The following is a 21,441-nucleotide window of genomic DNA, read 5'->3' on the forward strand; positions in this document are numbered from 1 at the left end:
TATGAAATTGTGACAGTACGCTTAAATTACCGGAAGTTGTGCTCACGGTGGGTACCAAAAATGCTGTCTTGAGTTACACAAAACCAATCAGTTAGCCAGTGCTTTGACTTTCCTCGAGAGGTGCCGAAGGCGATCAGTTGTTGAGCCAAATTGTCACTGGTGATGAGAAATGGGTTTCTCATGTTACACCGGAATCAAAACAACAGTCCATGGATGGAGGCATTCAACATTACCCAAGAAAGTGAAGTTCAAAGAAACAATTTCAGCCCAAAAATTCATGTGCATGGTGTTTTGGGATAGGTGGGGGGGGGGGGGGTGTTCCTTCTGGATTTTTGCCTCGGGGTTGTAGAATATTTTCTCGTTCTCCTAAGTACTACCAAAAATCCGCTACATAGCTCTAGTGATGCTTCTCGACACATCTAGTTCATTTTGCCATTTGTCATCTGTTCTCACTGTCTTCTATTTTGACAGTTACCACCTCAGATGGCGCTTTCCATAACTAAAATTCTTGCGTCATTTGTTTGCCCAATCTCAAAACCCCCGAAGTGGTTGCTTCTTCGCTGGCCGACGAGTGAGAGAACAGTTGCATACTTGCTGCGGCTTGTTTGGCGTACTTGACTTGTTGGGTCATGATGTAAGACAAGGAAGAAGGAGGCCATTTTGCATCTTTACAAAAGCACATGTATTGCAGGAACAATAAGTGGATATAATCGCAAAATGGCAGGTTTACTTGTCGTGAGTTATACCAAAAATACGCCAGATAGACAGGTATGTTAGGACTTCTATGTTTTTTGTTAAAAATGTCTAATCAAAATCCAGGTTAATCCCAGAACAGTGATCTTTAAAATTACATGGCCACAGTTAGAACCTTTTGCTATTTGTGAAAGTACGTTAATGCAAACTTTAGTGACAGTATTGAACAGTAAATTTTCTCTCTCCTTGGACTTAATTATGTTTTCTTGAGATATTGGCAGCGTGAGTTACTTTGCATTCTGCTCATCTTTAGAGAACACAATTTTTAGTGCAGTACTTACGCGAGAACGATACGTCACAATGTAACCAGTTTCATAAGAAAGAAACGAGTTACTAGCCATAGAAAGTAACGTTGAGAAGCGAGGTTTACGATCTTACCCCCTTTGTTAATGGAACAGTCATTTAGTAAATTTGTAAAAGTAACAAACGTCCTACTCCCAGAAACAAAAAGGCAAGCATAACCTCGCAACGTGCCCACTTTATCCCTCGTAACCTTCCGAGAATACAGTAGCATTAAATAAAGACGTAATACATGCAATAAGGTCTGTTTCAAGAAATAAATTAGGTTCTTTAATTAAATATCTTATATGAGCCAAGCTATATTTTTACAATGTACAGTAATTTAAGCGAGAATTATGCACAACACCTTTCACCAACGTTCCTGCAGCTGCACAATACCTGGTGATAAAACTCGGGAGGCTTGGAAGAAGTCCGTGAGTGCATTCCGCAGGTCTCCCTCATTTGCGAAGGATCTCCCACGGAGGTGGTTCTCAACAGAATGAAACAGGTGGTAATCTGTTGGTGCAAGGTCCAGTGAATATGGTGGATGGCACAGTGTCTCCCAGCCAAGTTGATAAAGGATCTCCCAGGTCCTCTTTGAACATGTCGCTTGGCATTGTCGTGCAGGAACAGCACACCCTTGCGATTCACCAATGCCGGCTCCTTCTGCCGCAATGAACGGTGCACCCTTTGCAATTGCTGAGAGTAGCAGTCAGCAGTGATGGGCTGGCCAGGTGGAAGGAGCTCGTAATGCACCACTTGCCGACAATTCCACCATAGGGAGAGCATAACTTTTCATGGGTGCAGAGGTGGTCTTGAGGTGTGAGGAACAGGGTCACGTGGCGACATCCAATGTCTGGTACGCTTGGGAGTGTCAGAGAGGATCCACTTTTTGTCACCAGTGAGCAAGCGATCGAATATGGCTGTGTTCAGGTGCCGAGTGAGCAGGGACAAACAGGCTGTCACTCATTGTTCCTTGTTGGCTGCCGACAATATGTGGGGTACCCACTTGCTTAACCCATCCGCTTACTATTTAAAAGCCATTTTTTTTGCCATGAAATACCATTTAAATTTACCATAAAATCTCCCGTGAAGATTGCACAGCAAGACAAGATGTCAAATATTGTTTAAACTATCCAAGCAATTTACGTGAAAATTTTATATATTGAAGTGGAAGTATAGTGATAAGTATGCACATATGCAGTTTACTTGAAAGATAATTAGAAACTCACCTAATAAATTTGATCACACACATCTTTGCATTCCATTTCCATTCCTCAACCTTTTATATTTTTCCTGCCACAGCCACCTCTTCCTCACTTTCACTACATTCTTCAATTTCACTAACATAAAATGAACCCCCGTGCTCATCTCCCCTTCCAAAATCCAAATTTTCCTCTTCATCGCTATCGAAAAGCAACTTTTCAATCGCAGAATCATCTACAACAATCTTATGCAACATATTTGCAAGACGTAACAAATGAAGGTTTGTTTACATGAGAAATTACTGAACAAAACACGCTTGAAATGGTATGAAAAACTTAGCAGCACAAACATACACGTCATAAGATTTGAAAGATCATACAACCTTTGCCATCTATTGAATGAAAAAGGAACTACGTGATGAAAATCGGGAACCCGTCGATTCGACGACTAGGTACGGGAAGCGAACGTCCAGTCAGGCCGTCGATTCGACGACTAGGTAAGTGGATGGGTTAACTTGTATGACTTCCCTATCCCATGCAGGTGAAGTCTGACTGTTTTAGCGGAAACATGGAACCTTTCTGCAAGTTCATCACAAGTTAGACCACTGTCCTCCTCGATGGCTGCTTTCAGATCCTTGTTATCCAACACATGTGGCCGTCCACTGTGAGGTTCATCCGAAAGGCTCACATCTCCCGAACGGAATTTCTGGAACTAATGCCTGGCAGTGCGTTCGTTCACAGCATTCTCCCCAAATGCCTGGCCAATGCAGCGACTTGATGCGGCAACTGACAGGCCCACTTTAAAGTCATACAACAAATACACACAAATAAGCTGCTTCGATACCTCCATTTCTTGTGGACACTGGACGAGCTATGACTGCTGTGTGTGCGCAATGTGCCTGTATTACTGACAGTCGATGGTCAGACTAACTCCGGATCGCTTGGCAGGCATGTGCGTCATTTCGTTTCCTCTCTGTGAGCACATGATTAACAGGACATCAAAAACGGCAAGAACTTTTTTTGGTTACCTTGTAGTATAAGAGGCAGTAACTAACATTTTTGAAATTGAAATTACGGAGTTGTACATAATTTATTCGTTGTTCACTTGTTGTGTAAAGATCCCGAAGTTATATGTATGTGTATGCAATTAAATGGACGTATGTTTAAAGAATTATTGATACTGCACGAAGTACTGTTCGTTTGCGTGCTAAAACCAAAAGACAGTTATTTACTAATCTAATATTGAAACATAATTGAATTGTGAATGAGCAAATTGTAACTGTTATTTAAGTTATGAATAAAAGTGATGTACTCTTGTTAAATACATGTCAGTAAATTTAAGTACAGTTAAATTTAGACTGATTCCTAGTACAGGGTGAAGGTAGTATTAGTAAAAAGGTAAAAATGGTAAAGTGTTCCCCTGTGCTTAGCCCCATGCCATGAAGGCATATACCCACCAATGCCCCACACTTTCTTGATCCGGTCATGAGTGGGGGTGATGTGATCAGCATCACGCCCCTGACCGCCTTTACCCCCCAGGATTTACCCCAGGTACCCATGTCATTCGATGCTGGGTGGGCGCTGGGACCGCTTCCTATGTTAGAAAAGTTACCAGATTTGTACCAGCCGGGGATCGAACCCGGGACCTTGAGCATGGTAGTCAGACGCGTTACCGACTGAGCCACCGTGGCCACATGCATGCACTAATTTAGTGTACATATTTTCAACAAATTCTTGTGCTGATTTAATAGAAGGAACGAACACAGCAGTCATTCTCTTGTTAAACAAATAACGAATGCGGTGTTTGTGTCACTTCAGAAAATATTTGTTACTTAACATTCTGTTTGACGAAGAGAACCAATTAGTGCTCCGGTGTTCTTCCCAATGCCCTCTGTGGTAATGCTCATTAAAATTATGAATGTTTCTTGGAATTTATGATGCATCCTATTTGTTTGCCATCACATTAGATAAATAAGGAAGAGTACGGAGATCACTTAAATTAATGTAATTCAATATATCTACGAGTAACCGTTTTTTTGTTTGAAAGTTGACTTTGCGCTTACCCACATGTCAACATCCTTTTCGTGACTTGCCTTTATTTTTAATTTCATTGTCCTTTAAGTAAGTCCAATAATTTGAGATTTTCCAGTTAGGTTTACGAGCGCTATAACATCTTACACCCAATAACACGTTTCCTTTCAAAATTCCCTGGGTAATACCTGTGCTGCAACCTAGCTGGATGTCACAGGGTGACACAGTAAATGCTGCAACATATTTGAGACCTTGAATAAACTACATTGTGTAATCGAAAACAAAAGGTGTGGTATGCTTAATAAAGGGATGGTATTGCTTCACGACAGTGCTCGTCCATACACGGCGCATGGAACCCAAGATCACATCATGTCATTTGGTTTGGAACAAATTGATCATCATCCCTATAGCCCTGACCTAGCACCCAGTGACTATCACTTGTTCCTGCACGTAAAGAAGCACCTTGCCGGTCAGTGTTTTAACGCAGAAAATGATGTGAAAACAGCCATGCCGCAGTGGTTATCGCATAAGGTGGCCGATTTCTGTGAAAATCTCATTCAGAAGTTGGTCGTTTGATACGATAAGTGCCTTAATGTAGGTGGCAATTATTTTGAAAGGTAGATGTAGGCCCAGGCTTTCATGTAAAAATAAAATTATTACAACATTTGTCCTTGTGTTTGTGTAATATCGAAACGGAACTTACTTTAAAAATATGCCTCATAGTTCCAATATTTAAATGCGTTACAAATTGCATTGCATGTGTGGTATATGGCCAAGAAATCATACATGAACATAGCTTGAATATAACTTGTGTGCATGAATTGCAAATTTCTTTTACTATGTCTGTTATGTTGCTTTGCAGATATTCATCTGAAAATAGTGAAGTATTAAAAACCTTATGTTACTGTACTTTCTGAGACTTTTTTAACCCAACTTTAAAAAATAAAAATAAAAGGCTTCATTATTCTAAGTATGGAATGTAGCTGCTTAACCTTACTTTTCTACATCAGAATTTTGGTCACATACATTACCTCATATTGACCAAAATGAGTTGGATCTAAAAGTTGAGATTTTTACTGTGAGTTAGGTTCAAGCAGGGCTTCCTTTGTGCTAAATTTCAGAATTTTTGAAGAGGACCCATCTGAGATATTTATCCATGATAACTGTCAAAATTCAATGAACGGCCATGTTTGAGCCCATGCTGTAATAAAGGTTTCCATTTCTAAGCACTGATACTTTATTAGCAGACACCCTCCAGGTAGATCTACACATGAAAAAAAATTCAAGCCTTAGACTAACCCTTCATATAAAAAATTGGGCTTAAAAATCCAAATTTCTAACTATTGTTACCCAAATTTCCACCATAATTTTCGTACTTAGGATGCAATTTTTAGCAAAACATACTTGAATGTCATAGAAAGTATACTTCATTAAATACAGAATCATGTTTCAGGTCTCTAGCTCTAATGGTTTTTCCCCTGTGACGATACGTGACAAGAGTGACAGAAACGCACACTCTTCCTCGTGGTACGGCTGAAAATGACTCAGACATGCAGTCATTCTGTCAATCTTTTGTCCCTCCGTCAGTTGATGCGAAACCCAATGTGTGCAAATTTTTTGGAACTGCAGGTGATCTTTGATAATGGCATGCATGCACAGAGCCATGACTAATGGAAACCTGAACACGAATTTCTTCCTCTGTGATTCGTCGGTCTTCCCGGATCAGACCATCGATCCTTGCAATCACATCACGCGTAATGGCTCGATGGGCCTGTCCCGGGTGCAGATCATCTTGCAGTGATGTGCGTCCTTCGCAGAATCTCTTCTGCCACTCGTGCACACTTATCAGGGACATGCAGTGTTCGCCATACACTTCAGACATGCAACGATTAATTTCGCGTGTTCCAGCACCCTCAGCCACCAAGAAACGAACCACACCTCTCTGCCCTTCTTTGCTTGCCTCCATTTCTAATGCTGGATGAACACACTTTTCACTACACTCATCTCCTGAGCAATGACGAAGCAACTGTGTGGACCAGTGCGTTTTCACTATGCATTTCTCCTACCCTACAGATGGCAGTATCGATACCTAACAACAGTGTTGCCAACTTTTGCAAGGAATGTCTTTTATGGTGGGTGTTCGGTTTTCAATTGACACCCCCTCATATCTGAATGTCATACTTAAAAAAAAAAAAGTTTTTTTAAAAAAATATGGACGGCTCAGGATTTGAACCCGCAACCCTTAATTTCTACGAAAAAAGATACCTGAGATGCGTGTACTTTACCAATACTCTACACCTTTGCTTGTAGCAAATGCCTTGAAATGTGTTGATGACTGTGCAATCTACCACTTTTCTGTGCGATGAACACATTTTCACTGGAAATTGCGAGAATTGTTGTTATACAATTTGCATAAACTATTCGAAATTATGCCCTTTTGTGTTTAAACTTGACAGTGATTTCCTCCAGGTGGACCATGAGCGTGTGCAATGTTTCAAACCTCACAACAGTTTCTCTGATCCCAATTTTAACATGGTGAATCTCAAGTTTTCTCTTCATGTATTCCTCATACTTGAGTTTCCCGTTTTGTTCTCTATTAATATGTTGGGCGAATATAGTTTCTGAGATAATGTTATAAACAAGACTGTAAATCTTTCACCACGGGGTTTCTCGCCTAGTAGGGGGATCTGCAGTAGAGTTGGCTACTATCTGCTGGTTTGCCAGAGCTATGTTGCCAAATTAACGATTTCTGGACTTAGAAATCTTTCAGGATGGTCAATTAACATTTGGAGAAGTGTACAAATTGAAACAACAGACAGAATTCTTATTCACGGCAACAGAGTCAGTCCATGTCGAATCAACCAATTTTAAAATAATTGGTTGCATCACAATTTTAGAAAAAAATAATCTGTAGTACAGTCATGGACACTGTCGGCTTGTAACCATTCCATTGAAAGTCAATGTATTCATCACAAGCCGGCAGTGTCCGTGACTGTACATATGTTTGTACATGTTTCTAGATATCAAAACCAATGTTTAAAAAAAAAAGAAAAAAAATTGTCTTTAGTTCTGGGTTAGTCATTTTTCAAACATGGGCATGTCTTTTTTTTTTGCTCATGTAGCAGTTTACAGAAACCTTAATATCGCAAAAACCATTAGAGCTAGAGACCTGAAACATGATTCATTTTGTATCTAATGAAGTATACTTTCTATGACATTCAAGTATGTTTTGCTAAAAATTGCATACTAACAGTTGGGCTGAAAAGTTCGTAGGCTAACATAGTAAAAAATATTTTTTTGACAAAATTCGATTTTATTATTCAATATAGTTGCCTTTGAGGGCGATACAACGATTATAGCGGTCATACAATTTTTCGATGCCATTTTTATAGTACGATTTCTCTTTAGCCTCAAAATAGGCCTCAGTTTCGGCGATTACCTCTTCATCAGTGCTAAATTTCTTTCCAGCGAGCATTCTTTTAAGGTCTGCAAACAGGAAAAAGTCACTGGGGGCCAGATCTGGAGAATATGGTGGATGGGGAAACAATTCGTAGTCTAATTCATATAATTTTGCCATCGTTTTCATTGATTTGTGACACGGTGCAATGTCTTGATGAAACAGGACTTTTTTGCACAGCTTTCGCATGTTCAAATATTCATGCACAATATGTCCAACACGTTCCTTTGATATTTTTAAAGTCTCAGCTATCTCGATCAATTTCACTTTACGATCATTTAAAATTATTTTGTGGACTTTTTTGATGTTTTCGTCGGTAACATAGTAAAACATCTTTGGGGCGTCCACTGCGTGCATTGTCTTCGATGCTCATTTCGCCTCGTTTAAATTTAGCAAACCACTTCTCAACGGTTGATTTTCCTGGTGCAGAGTCCAAATAATGTTTATCAAGCCAAGCCTTGGCTTCAACAGTATTTTTTTTCGCCAAAAAGCAATGCTTTATTAACACACGAAATTCTTTTTTATCCATTTTTTCACAATAACAAAAGCTGCTTCACTCACAATGGTATATCTCACGAACTAATTATCCGGCAGCTGTGAAATTTATACACGTATCTTTTGAAGGTTAGTACTAAGTAAAAATCACATGGATTTAATTCTAGTAACGCCATCTATGAGTCAGCCTACAAACTTTTCAGCCCAACTGTTAAGTACCAAAATTATGGTGGAAATTTGGGTAACAATAGTTAGAAATTTGGATTTTTAAGCACAATTTTTTTAATGAAGGGTTAGTCTAAGGCTGAAATTTTTTTTCATGTGTAGACCTACCTGGAGGATGTCTCCTAATATCAGTGCTTAGAAATGGAAACCTTTATTACAGCATGGGCTCAAACATGGCCGTTCATTGAATTTTGACAGTTATCAGGGTTAAATATCTCAGATGGGTCCTCTTCAAAAATTCTGAAATTTAGCACAAAGGAAGCCCTGCATGAACCTAACTCACAGTAAAAATCTCAACTTTTAGATCCAACTCATTTTGGTCAATATGAGGTAATGTATGTGACCAAATTTCTGATGTAGCAAAGTAAGGTTAAGCAGCTACATTCCATACTTAGAATAATGAAGCCTTTTACTTTTCTTTTTTAAAGTTGGGTTAAAAAAGTCTCAGAAAGTACAGTAACATAAGGTTTTTAATACTTCACTTACCAGAAATTGAAATTACATAGTATGACAGTTGAAAATCTGCGAAATCTCATTGCAGAATGTTTGATTTATTAGTTACCCATTACCAGTTGGTATTGTCAGCTCCAGTTTCCTATTCATTCTCTTTGTTAAATCAGGCAAAATTCTTTGTTCTTTCACTAAGTTCCTAATTAAATATCAGAAACCTTCAGTTCATCACATTGAATTGAAAAAATTAAAGAAAATATTTGAATCTTTGTAATTCAATTAAGATTTATGGTAGCTCAATCAAACAAAAACCATAATTTAGCAATTTTCTGTTCTTTCATTTTGGTTATCTTCACTTTTTGTGTACAATGCACTGTTTTCGAGATATTAATTTCTTTTTTAAATTCTAAGTTGAATTTTTGTCGCCATTTTCCAAGATGGCGGATTTTCCCCAAACATTTGGATGATGGGTTTTTAATATATTATTCACTATACCATTCCGCACAATCTGGCACAAAAAACATTTATGTTGTAATTATTTCCGGGTGAATCCGTATATTTCCGCTACTAATATGAGACTAGTCAGAGTTGCAGCCAGTCCAGACTTCACATTCATGAACGATAATGCATGTTTGCACTGAGCCAACCTGGTGGATGATTTTCTTGACAGGCTACCAAGGTCAACAGATATGACTCCTATTTTGCATGCATGGTATGCATTAGAGAAACAAGTTACAGTCCATCAGCTGCCAGCAAGGGCACTCCCACACCTCCATACAGGTCTTTGTGAGGAATGGGACCACCTGCCTGCAATACTCTTGAGCCACCTCGTAGAGAGCAGCAATGCATGCAACATTGCTGCAAAGCATGTGTGGGCCCATTAGGGTTACCACACTCCTTATTAACTGACCTGTTGTTATGGAACCCTCACACTGACTATATTTATTTCTTTAATTTGTCTTTGGTATATAGTCCTTACTTTAATGTTTTTTGCATGAGGGTTTGGTTATAAGTCATGGCAAAGGTAAAGCTCCCCGTGTACACATCACCATGCCATGAAGGCACATCTAGTGGATGAGGAGGTAGGGCTCCACACATTCTCAATCTTGGCCATTTTGGAGGTGAAGCGCCATGCTCTGGCTATCTTTTCCCCAGTTACCCTTTGATTTAAGGCTGGGGGAGCCCCAGAGCCAATTTTATGCAGGGTCAAGGCCTGAAAAATACTGACCTTAGATCCCACACCCCAGGAATCTAACTCGGGTCTCACACCCTACCAACTAGATGACTGTAGCTTATGCATAGTAATAAGTAATAGCAACATTCTCTGGCAAGAATACAGGAACAGAACAAAAATTTGAAATACACAAATAGAAGAGGACACTGTATGGACAATGCAGGTCATAACTGGCAGAGGTTGGTAAGGAAGTGCCAAAAAAATTCATAAAAAAGTAGTTCTACATGTGTGTATTAGACACAAGGCTACATTGCAGTACAACAACCAAAGTAACTATAGTACATTACAAGTAAGATCTTGCATTCCGAAAAGTGAGTCACAAGTAGTAGAACATTTTGTCTTTAGATGGCAGTGTGATTGGTTAATTTGCTTTATTTTACTTCACTTTTTGTGTCACTTTTGGCTAATTTGTGAAGATGGGGATGAGTGATGACCTGATGACATTGATGGACACTCACAAACATCCAGGCCCAAGCCAAGGCCCAAGATGCATGAAGCGGCAGGACAAGAAAGCGAATGTTGCGAATGTTGTAATCGACCGGCTGAAGACGAAGACAAAAGCTTTTAGTTCATTGAACTTTACAGAAAAGACAGCAAACCAATACATATCCTAACTGGATTAAAGACTAAAACGAAATCATACACAAGGCATTTTCAAACAAGTTACTACAACTCTGTAAAATGATTAACTGGATACTCTTCCAGCGGCAAATTATTGTTGTCGTTGTTTGTTCCTGAGAAGGGAGTTTGGAACAGTTCGGGTTTTGTCACAATTTCTACAAATCTAACTGACGTCATGAAAAAACTCGGCCATGTGAATGTAATTATTTCATTGAGGATGTTTGAATTACAAGAATACTCAACTCTACAAAAAAAAAAGTCAACGTAATCTACAAATAGAGAGATGAAACAGGATTTGACCAAACATGTATTTCCTCTGATCACTCATAAATTGCTTTCATTATTTTTTTCTTTGTTGTGCATCAACAATTTTCTTTTTAATGTTTTCTTTACATTATATCATATTTGCTTTAACAATGTTATTGTCATAATTTTAACCTGCTTCATGTATGTCACTTCTGACAATTTGTAACACATGTATCGTATATTTATTTAGTTCATTTCAGTAAGGGTTGAATTTTACTTGGTCTACTGCATTATATTACGACAGGCATGGGAGGTGGGGGGAGGGGGGGCAAGTGCAGGTCACCTGTTCCCCTGCCTGATTTAGCACCGCACGCCACTGCTCACACGAGAATGGTATTGGTATTCGATGCCTCTCACATCATTGGCAGCATGTTGTGAACACTCTGGGGAACTAGTTTAAATAGTTTGAGGATTCATAGGGCAATTTGTGTACATGTCTATTGTTTTTGTACTACCTGTACAGCCTTGTGAGTAAAACACATTTTTTACTAATTTTATATGGCACTTCTCTGACAACCTCTGGTACACATGACCTACAATGTCCTCTTCTATTGGAATTATTGTGTTGGTCCTGCATTCTTGCGAGAAAAAATAGTTGCCATGATTTATGCCCTGTACTTTGATGTACATCAGAGCTCTTTTGTTTCAGTTTTACAGTAATGCCACTTCAGTTGTCAGAAGGTTCAAGCCGTTGCAGCCAGGAGATTTCCAAGTGTGCACCTTTCGGTAATGATCTGTTTTCTAATATTTTAATTTGCTTGACTTTTGGACATGGGTGTAATATGAACATGCCTCAAATTCATATATTTTTACCCCAAATGGAACATGACTCTGAAAGGCACTTAATCGCATGGCCATGAAATTAGATGGGTTGCAGAAGTTTGCCCTGTTGCCACGACGAAACACAACCCTATGTGTTTGGAGGGTTTAGAGAATGAAAGGTCTCATTGTAGAGTTGGCCTTTGTAATCCATGTGATACAAACTGACAGTATTTGCTTGAAAGGTCAGGGATGACAACTGTATGCCCCAGAGAGAGGTCGGTCTGATGCTCAAACTAGGCCATACAGTCCCGTGGAAGCCACACAGTGCATGGGAACCAGTGAGTAACGTGCTGCTCTCGCTTTGCATTTCCAACATGTGGCACCAGCTCAATTCTGTCCAGTCACCTATTTTCATGGCTGTGCGTTTAGATGATTTACTCAATCATCTTGCTCACTAGATCTGATTTAGATTCTAGCAGCACTAAAAGTGGACATCCATATAATATGCACATAAACACTGTATTCACATACAAAATAATCGTTAATAATATTTACCCTACAGTGACAACCTGGATAAATTTGCTCAGAATACTATTCATCAAACATCTAATTACAATGATCAGAAGGCAAATCAAGAAGTGGAATAACATATAGACGTGGAAGAGATCGAAGATGTATATAACATAAATTGCTTGTGAAATTTGAAATACATTTAGCATTCATGCAACTCACCTTATATTCAAATGAACAGCTTCATTTCGAATTGATTCAGGCAATTTAGAAAGCTCTGCCATTAGCTCCTTTTTCAAACTTTCAAATGTTTTCAATATTTCTTCATCTGTAAGTTTCTGGTAATCATCCATTTTCGTTCTGACGATTTACAGTTATATCTTCAATATATACAAATACCTGTCAAGAACAAAGAAATAACTGCATAAAATAAAAGTGTACTTAACAATTATTTATACAATACTTCCTTATTTGTCTCATTTGAGTTAATCAGAAGGTTTGACCTTTAACACCAAGGTTTCCAAGTCTGTGTTCTTTGAACGTGCAGTGAAGAAATTTTTTTTAAAAAACGAAATTATTTACTCTTTTCTCAAAGGATTTGGACCTTGGGTGAATGCAAATTTGCATCATTGTAGTAAAATAACAATCTGTGTAGCTATGCCTTGCAGTTGAGTTCTTGCTGTCATCGGTAAAGGCATTCTGTTGTGAGATAATTTACTTATCACTGTCTATGTGAGAATAGGACCCAACACAATATTATTGTTATTTGTATGAATAAGTATGCAACACTCAGAATCAGTTTTTCTTGTATGTACGCATTGCTTGCATTATAGAATTATTTTCCTGTAGTTTACGGTTATTACAAGCATAAGAAAACAGTTTTTCTTTGTGACATTTCAGAACACATGCTCCTTTCATCAAACATTTATTTTCATTTTGACTAAAGATGCAGTTATAACAATGGTTAGTAATTTTTTTAAACAAAAATAATCTGTTATATAATGGATGTTGTCAATGTTACATTGTTGTAATATAGCAAGTTAACTGTGAAAAAATCAGTCTGTTTTATTTTTATTTCAGATTTTTTTAAAATTATGAATCCCAAATATCATCAGGTAATTCAAATTCATCATTGTTTTCACAAAGTCTCTTGATGTTTTCTGTTACATTAAATTTTAAAGATGGTGGCTTACTCAATTTGTGAAAAAGAAAAATCCATACTGGATCTATGTTACCATTTTCATTATTTCATTTATTCCAGTGTTCTTCTGCAATGAACGAAGCTTCCCAGACATTCAACTCTGTGTTTACCGTTAATCTTTTTAAAACCCTTCTCTTTTTAATCAAATGCTTCTCTTTGATGATATGAGTTGACAAACCTGTTCTTGGGTTTAGATTTACAATGTCCAAATCGTGTTCGTGCCATCTTATTGCCATTTTCCTTGCTGTTTGTCCCACATAATCTTTTGAACATGAACAACTTATATTATATAACTGATTTTTTCACAGTTAAGTTGCTATATTACAACAATGTAACATTGACAACATCCATTATATAACAGATTATTTTTGTTTAAAAAAATTACTAACCATTGTTATAACTGTATCTTTAGTCAAAATGAAAATAAATGTCTGATGAAAGAAGCGCGTGTTCTCCTGAAACATCACAAAGAAAAACTGTTTTCTTATGCTTGTAATAACCGTAAACTACAGGAAAATAACTCAGAATCAGTATTGAAGTTTTGGACATTTCAATTTGAACATCTCTGAATTTTATTTAGAGTGATTTGTACAATTTGGTGTCACTTCTCTCATCCCTGGGTGAGAACTGATGGTCGCAACTGACTATCCCGAAGAAGAAGCAGTGTTGCCTAACTTGTGGCTCCAAATATTGGAGTTATGAGAGTGGTGGCACGTGGCAATGCATGTATGTGTGTGTGTGAATTATGCAATAATATGTACTAAAAATGCATGATAGGATATGAGAAGGAACTTAGTCTTGTTTGAAAAAATTCTCCTCATGGTGCACTAAATAAGTGTCAAACAGAGGTGGTCGAAATTTAAAAAACACATATTCTCCATGAATTTTTGTTTTTCTCATACCTTCCTTGAATTTTTCTTAAATCCCTGAAAACGCAATTGTTTTGCACAGAATGAATATTTGTGGTACAGTACACAAATTCAAGAAATTAACTACATTAGGCTACTTAGGAACAGTTAGCTGCCAACACTCTTTTTCCCTCCTGATAAATGTATTGTTTTCTTATGATAAATTACAAGTGTAGGAACATAGTGATACTACATTTTTAAATTTTAATGATCATTTTGGCTTAAAGTGGGGATTGCAAGGGCATGCAAAACATAATTTCATAAGAAAATTCTCTTTTTACTTCATCTAACTCTGCCTGTATCAAGATACAATCACAACATCATACTTCCTCTGAATCCAATAAACATTTCATTCAAAATTAAACTCACCTTATCTCTCCATGTCAAATAATTCATGCAACTGAAAAGTTCATCTTTCAAAATCTTTAACCATGTAAAGTATTAGGTGGGTTGGAACAATTGTGGAGCATCAAATATGGCCATGTTAAATGCACAACCTAATGTGTACAAATTATTTAACTTGACTAGCATCCGGCCTGCAGTTCAACGAGCCACTTCTAGCTCTATCAAGGGTCCCTAAATGGTACTTACAAAAATACACAAAAACAGAAAGCACTTGAAAGGTGAAGTAGTAAATTCTCTTTTGTAACATTCAACCAATTCAGAAATTCGGCAATCGAGGGAGCACATACATATCTCCGATTAAACACCAAGGTAAATACTACCAGATTATCTACTATCTCTTAATATTAAATGCTCGCATATTCTTACACTATGACTTAGTATATTTGCACCTTCTATACTGGTAATAGACGACAAGATTATGGTTGAGGTATTAACATATTAATTTTGGAATATAATGGAACGTAGAAATATTTTAACAGTTAACAACGTTCATCAAATTTAAATACGAGGGTGAATCAAATATGAACGAGCCTTGTGCGGAAAAACAAAATTTATTGAAGGAAACAGAGACATTGCCACATCCTATTTTTCTACATAGTCTCCACCCTTAGCGATACATTTTTCCCAACATTGTGGTAGGTTCTTGATGCCATTCTCGTAGAATGAAGCTGGGTGGGTAGCCAACCAGTTGCGCACAAAGGTTTCCACCTGATCATTGGTCGCAAATCGCTCACCCCCAAGTGCTTCTTTGAGTGGTCCGAACAGGTGAAAATCACATGGTGAAAGTTCTGGGCTGTACGGTGGATGCGGAAGCGGTTCCCAGTGCATTTCCACCAGTTTCTGCTGCGTAACACCTGCTGTATGGGGTCTGGCGTTGTCGTGGAGGAACAAGGCCTGGCGGATGGGACAGCCTCATCGTTTGTGTCGATAATGCACCTTAACTTGATCCAGGAGGCTGCAGTAGTAGGGTGTGTTGATGGTCCGACGTTCGTGTACGAAATCCACCAGTAGGATCCCCCTTCAGTCCCAAAACACCGTGGCCAACACCTTCCCCGCAGACAACCGAACTTTGGCTTTCACGGGATTTCCTTCGCCTTTCCTCCTCCACTAGATTCTGGCCGCTTGGATGCTGGGGTGTAATGATGCACCCATGTCTCATCACAGGTAACGATGCGATGCAAAAATGCTTCCCCTTCCACGTCAAAACGAGTGTGAAGCTGGCGAGCAATGTGAACTTGGTCATCTTTTTGAGCAACATTCAGCGGCTTGGGAACCGACCGAGCTGTGATTTTGCGGAAGCCCAAGTGCTTTGTGATGATTGATTGGACACTTCCATAGCTCACACCAAGTTCTGCCGCAATTTGCTTCACAGTGACTCGGCGATCCTGTTCGACAAGCTCACGAACACGAGCCATGTTGTCATTCGTCACACTGGTGTGAGGATGACGGGGGTGCACTTCATTTGCAACACATTCACAGCCTTGCTGGAATTCCTTACACCACACCTTCACTCTTGCCCACGAGAGGGTACCATTCCCAAACTGGGCCTGCAGTCTCCGGTAAATTTCGGCCGGTTTGACATTTTCCTGGGTGAGGAACTTGATGATTATGCATTGTGCAACAGACACTGGCACACCCTGCTACCCATTCCGACGCTTAGCCAATCAAGGCTTGTTCATATTTGATTTACCCTCGTAGTATAATAACAGAACATATTTTATAAAGAATCTACAATTATCTCACAAAAGATATGTGAAATTATACATTTGTGAATGCCTCCTTGCTTTTTGTTTGCATCAATATTCTTTCCAACAACATATTTTACAACATACGTTAGGACACTTGTTGCTATGTGAATTGCATTTGGTTACGCAAAAACTCAGCTTCTCTATTTAGAAATTATTTTTATTTTAAAGAAGGTACAATGGGGAAGTATGAACCATACTTATGAGGGATCACCCTCTTGTCCCAATATTGAACACAGTCGTTGAATTTGTCACTTGCGGAAACTGCAACGAGGTAAGCAAAAATATAGTACATGGGGAGAATTCTTCAACAGATCACATCCATAAGCGTACACAACATACAATGTGTGAACTGAGATGATCCATACAAAATTGCAACCCACGCAATAAATAAATGTTTGTTATCAGCATTCAAAGAAGTATTGACACTTGCGCACATTCAGTGCACCAAGGGAACAATTATTGACTAATGCACATTAATATTCCAATATTTCACATTTTATGTGTGATTAACCCTTTTCCAGGGTTGACATTTTGCCCAACCTGGTTGTTTTTTTTTTTTTTTTCAGATAAAACCTGACCAAAACTGGGTTTTATCGTTTTTCTTTCAGGTTATGTTTAAAAATATATATATTTTAAAAATGAAATACATTTCTCCCTGATAGTAATATATTGGAACATTCAATTTGTATTGTTTTAGTTCCCTGAATCAAAAACCATTTAATATTTTCTGTTAACATATTTAAGAATTGACAATGAAGGTCTCACACCTTGAAATGATTATAAACTAAAAATATACTAATAGTTCCCATGAAAAAAATAAAAAAAATTAGTAACTCCCAATTTGGATCCCAACATACATATGCACTATATTTAAAAATAAATATCTGTCAAGCCATATGCCCTAAAATATTTAAGTCTGTTTTCATAATGTCCAAAAATGTACTTTACACAGATATTTGAAAGTGGCAACACAATTTGGAGCTACCTCAGAATATGAAAACTCTATTTTTCATTCACCATCATGAAATGCTTTCAATCATTCACCATCATGAAATGCTTTCAACAAATGCGAATGCAAAATAAAATCATTTCCTGGGAAGATCTATTTGTGACATGAATTTCAGCTTAAAAACTCTAAATTTGCTACAGATATCCTGGTCTCAAAATTGGTGACATTCCCCTACCCTTCATAACCCCCCCCCCCCCACCCAATATTACATAGTTTTTATTAAAAACTTCAAGCTCAAGTAACGTCCTAACGTAGCTGAGACTTGGGTTTCTTAATCTATGAAAATCTAATCTCAAATATTGGCATAACTTAAAACTCTCGAAAGCCACGTTAAATCAGTCTGTTGTCCACCATCTATAAACATGGTGACAATTTTTTCTTAAATGCAATATGACACCAATCTTTTAAGTTATCTTGTAACAATAAAAATTGCAACTCAAAAGCTTGACATTTATGGCAAAATGTATGTTTGCGATTTCAGCACCACTCCTCTCCTAAACTATGAAATATAATTTTAAAAGTTTTACTGCAAAATTGCAGACCAATGAATTATCTACAATGACTGATAGTTTAGTTCCTTATATTCTGAAAATGTATTGTAGACAGTTTTGGGGAAAAAGAGAGCATGGTACAGAGCATGCATGCAACATGAGAAAAATCAGTTTTTCATTCACCATCTTGAAACACATCCTTTAATTTCACTCACATGTAATACATTTGCATTCTATCAAGTTTCTAGCAGCAGAAACATGTTATCATGGTCACTAAATAGATGACTTGTCTTTCTTTGCCCTTCAACCCCACCCATGCTCATCCTAAATTGTGCATTATTTTTCGATAATTTTATTGTGAATTTGCATTGCAGATGATGTCACAATGCTCCTGAAAGTATTATGCACAAAGCTGGAAATTGCAGTCTATAAAAAGATTTGAAAATGTCAAAAATGGTCAAAATATGAAAGTATACGTATGCATTGTATTTACTTGAGAACCCTACACCCTCTATTTTCAAGGGAAAAAATCAAATTGTGGTAGAGTATGAGAGTGTTCAACTTCTTGGATATAGAGCTCCTAAGCACAAATAACATTTATCCTACCTGGGCAAGAAACCCATTACATTAAATCAATGCACTGAACTGGAGGAAGGGAGGGGTCACTGTGTCAGTGCAAGGCTTTGGAAAGAAAACAGAACATTTGCACTATACTAAATTTTGTAAAAATTGATTGTCACGGGTAAAACTATGTGGCTTGCCCAAATACGGAAGTGACTGATATCTAAAGTGCTACTACATTTCAAAATTATAAGCTTTGTTTGTTCAATGTTTTATCTAAATATTTCAGACCCTTTTGATTTTCGTTTCTTGGATATATGTTTGTATTATTTGTGTTAAAAGTCTATTTCTAGCATGATTTGAGAAAAATATTCTGGAAAAAAAAACACTGTGACTTGTACCACGTTAATTGTTTTGAGTATTACAAGCTTGGCTAAGCCTTTATTTGACAAGTTTTCTCAAACTGTTGACAATTCTAGAACCTCACAATTATTTAAAGCAATAATTTACATTATTTTCTGAAAAAAAAAAATTGAGTGGGTTTTTTTGAGGTGGGTTTCTCTGAAAAAACCTACATGGGGAAAACTGGGCTGGGCCCACCCCTGGGCTTGTCACTTCCTATAATGGGCACATGATGTTATCGTGAAACCTCGGCATAATTGGGCACAGTCAAAATCACTTGTTGCTTGCAATAATGCACACTCCTGAAGTTTGGTAACAAGGTCGTTACGTCCAGTCCTCATTGACAAGATATGGAAGGTAGATTTCTGAAGTAGACATAATTACATGTCGTGTTATTTGGGCAAAATGGAAAAAAAGACATCTGCAAATTTCTCACTTGAATTCTCTCTTACATCAAGCATACAATGTAGTTAGTAGCGGGCACCAATTCTCAGCCATCCCTTGAAGTCCCAGTAGAAAATCAAGAGTATATATGCTGTGTGAATAAAGTTCGTATTGTATCGGCGTATACACTGGCAATGCATGGTGCAAGCCAATAACGTGATTGTAGTTCCTACCCAATGTCTGTTGAGCAGGTATTCAAACATAACACTGTGAGTCATCTCTTCCCTCGATTAGAAGCAAGGCTGCTGGTAGGCAGAAGCATCTATGAGTTTACCAGGAAATTACATATAACAACTGAGTAGCAATACTTGCGAACCTACTTAGAGGAGAAGAGAGACCCGAATTGTGATGAGTTTTTACGACATTATTTTAATGAAAATAAATAATGTTTTTATAATGCAAGAAAATCGTCACAACCAATAACAAATATAAAGCATATTCTTGAAGAAATTTCCACCCCACAAATTCAAATATGTCACACTTTCATACATGTAATCAACAAACAATTAAATTTGAAATAAAAAGAACAAACATTTTTGTTCAAGAGAAGTAGCATGTTAATCGTACGAGAAATGATGTGTTAAATGCCACCAGTGGTCACAGCAGTTCTGAAGAGGTTCAATAAAAACATGTATCTGAATAAAATGAAAAGAAATGAGTAAGCCTTTTCTCCTTGGATTGTATTACACCAACTCAAATGTAAAAACAAGGTTAGTCCAAAGTCCGATCAATCCCACCCATGGATTACAGACGTGACTGTAAAATGTTCTTATTTCTGATTGTACACCTATTCAAGGTTGCCCATGAATGAACTTATACCCTTAAAGAACGGATAGTAGCAAGCATGTGGAATCATGAATAACATCACACAGGAAAATCAATTATAGGCATTCAAAATAATTGAACAACATGATTTAATGAACCTATTAACCCAGGCAGGGGAGATTAGTACTATATATGTCATCAATCTATATTCATGCATCCCTCTGCCTGCATGCTCTGTCTTATCCAAGGGCAAGGTGTTATTAACCAGAAAATGAAGCTTATAATACTCAAAATAATTAATGTGGTACAAGTCACAGGTTTTTTTTTTTCAGAACATTTTTTTTCAAATCATGCTAGAAATAGACTTTTAACACAAATAATACAAACATACATCCAAGAAACAAAAAAACAAAAGGGTCTGAAATATTTAGATAAAACATTGATTGAACAAAGCTTATAATTTTGAAATGTGGTAGCACTTTAGATATCAGTCACTTCCGTATGGCCACATAAGTTTACCTGTGATGATCAACTTTTACAATACATTTTTCCATGTATATTACATTACAAAGGAGAATTATGTAGGTAGGTAGGTACTAAAGTAAATACGAGCACTTTCATATTTTGACAATTTTTGACATTTTCAAACCTTTTTAGACTACAATTCCGAACTTTGTACATAAAATTTTCAGGAGGATTGTGACATTACTTGTAACCGGTGTTACCGCAGGTAACAGCAAAATCTAAAGAAATTAAAAAGTTATTTTTCTCAATAAAATAACAACATTGTTAAATAAGTTAACCGACAGCGTTGCAGTTGAGTGTATATTGCACAGGACATTTTTCCTGCAGCCGACAAAAGCAAAGAGACAGGCCGTTTCCCTACTCTCAAGAGGCAACAAGAGGAAAGGGCACCCACCAATGCAAGGGAACACCGGGGAAAGCCTTGGAGGCAAGTGTGCTAGGGGGTTATTCAAATGCCTGTTTAGGGGTCCTGTTGCCGCTGCGGCCTACAGGATCAGCAAGTGTTGTCACATTGGATTTCCAGAAAAGAGCTAAATCCCACCTAAAACGGGGATACTATTTCTCTGAAGCAACAAGAGCTAGACTGCAAAGCCAAAGCTGGATTTAACTACAACTGAGACAGTTTAGTAATAGACGAAAAAATAAGTTCTTGAT

General features: G+C 37.6%; 1 protein-coding gene across 4 annotated transcripts in view; it reads right to left on the reverse strand.

The window, feature by feature from the left end:
- LOC146004332 (uncharacterized) overlaps nt 1-21,441 on the reverse strand; it is a 381,568-nt gene that overhangs the window by 79,537 nt on the left and 280,590 nt on the right. For all 4 annotated transcript variants that reach the window (XM_083143108.1, XM_083143107.1, XM_083143106.1 and 1 more), the window contains exon 2: nt 12,551-12,727. In XM_083143108.1, coding sequence (XP_082999234.1) covers nt 12,551-12,681 — 131 coding nt within the window. In that variant the 5' untranslated portion in view covers nt 12,682-12,727. The remainder of the gene's footprint in view (nt 1-12,550; nt 12,728-21,441) is intronic.

Source organism: Lepisma saccharinum, chromosome 21, assembly GCF_977018435.1.
Source record: "Lepisma saccharinum chromosome 21, izLepSacc3.1, whole genome shotgun sequence".
NCBI classification, from domain to species: Eukaryota; Metazoa; Arthropoda; class Insecta; order Zygentoma; family Lepismatidae; genus Lepisma; species Lepisma saccharinum.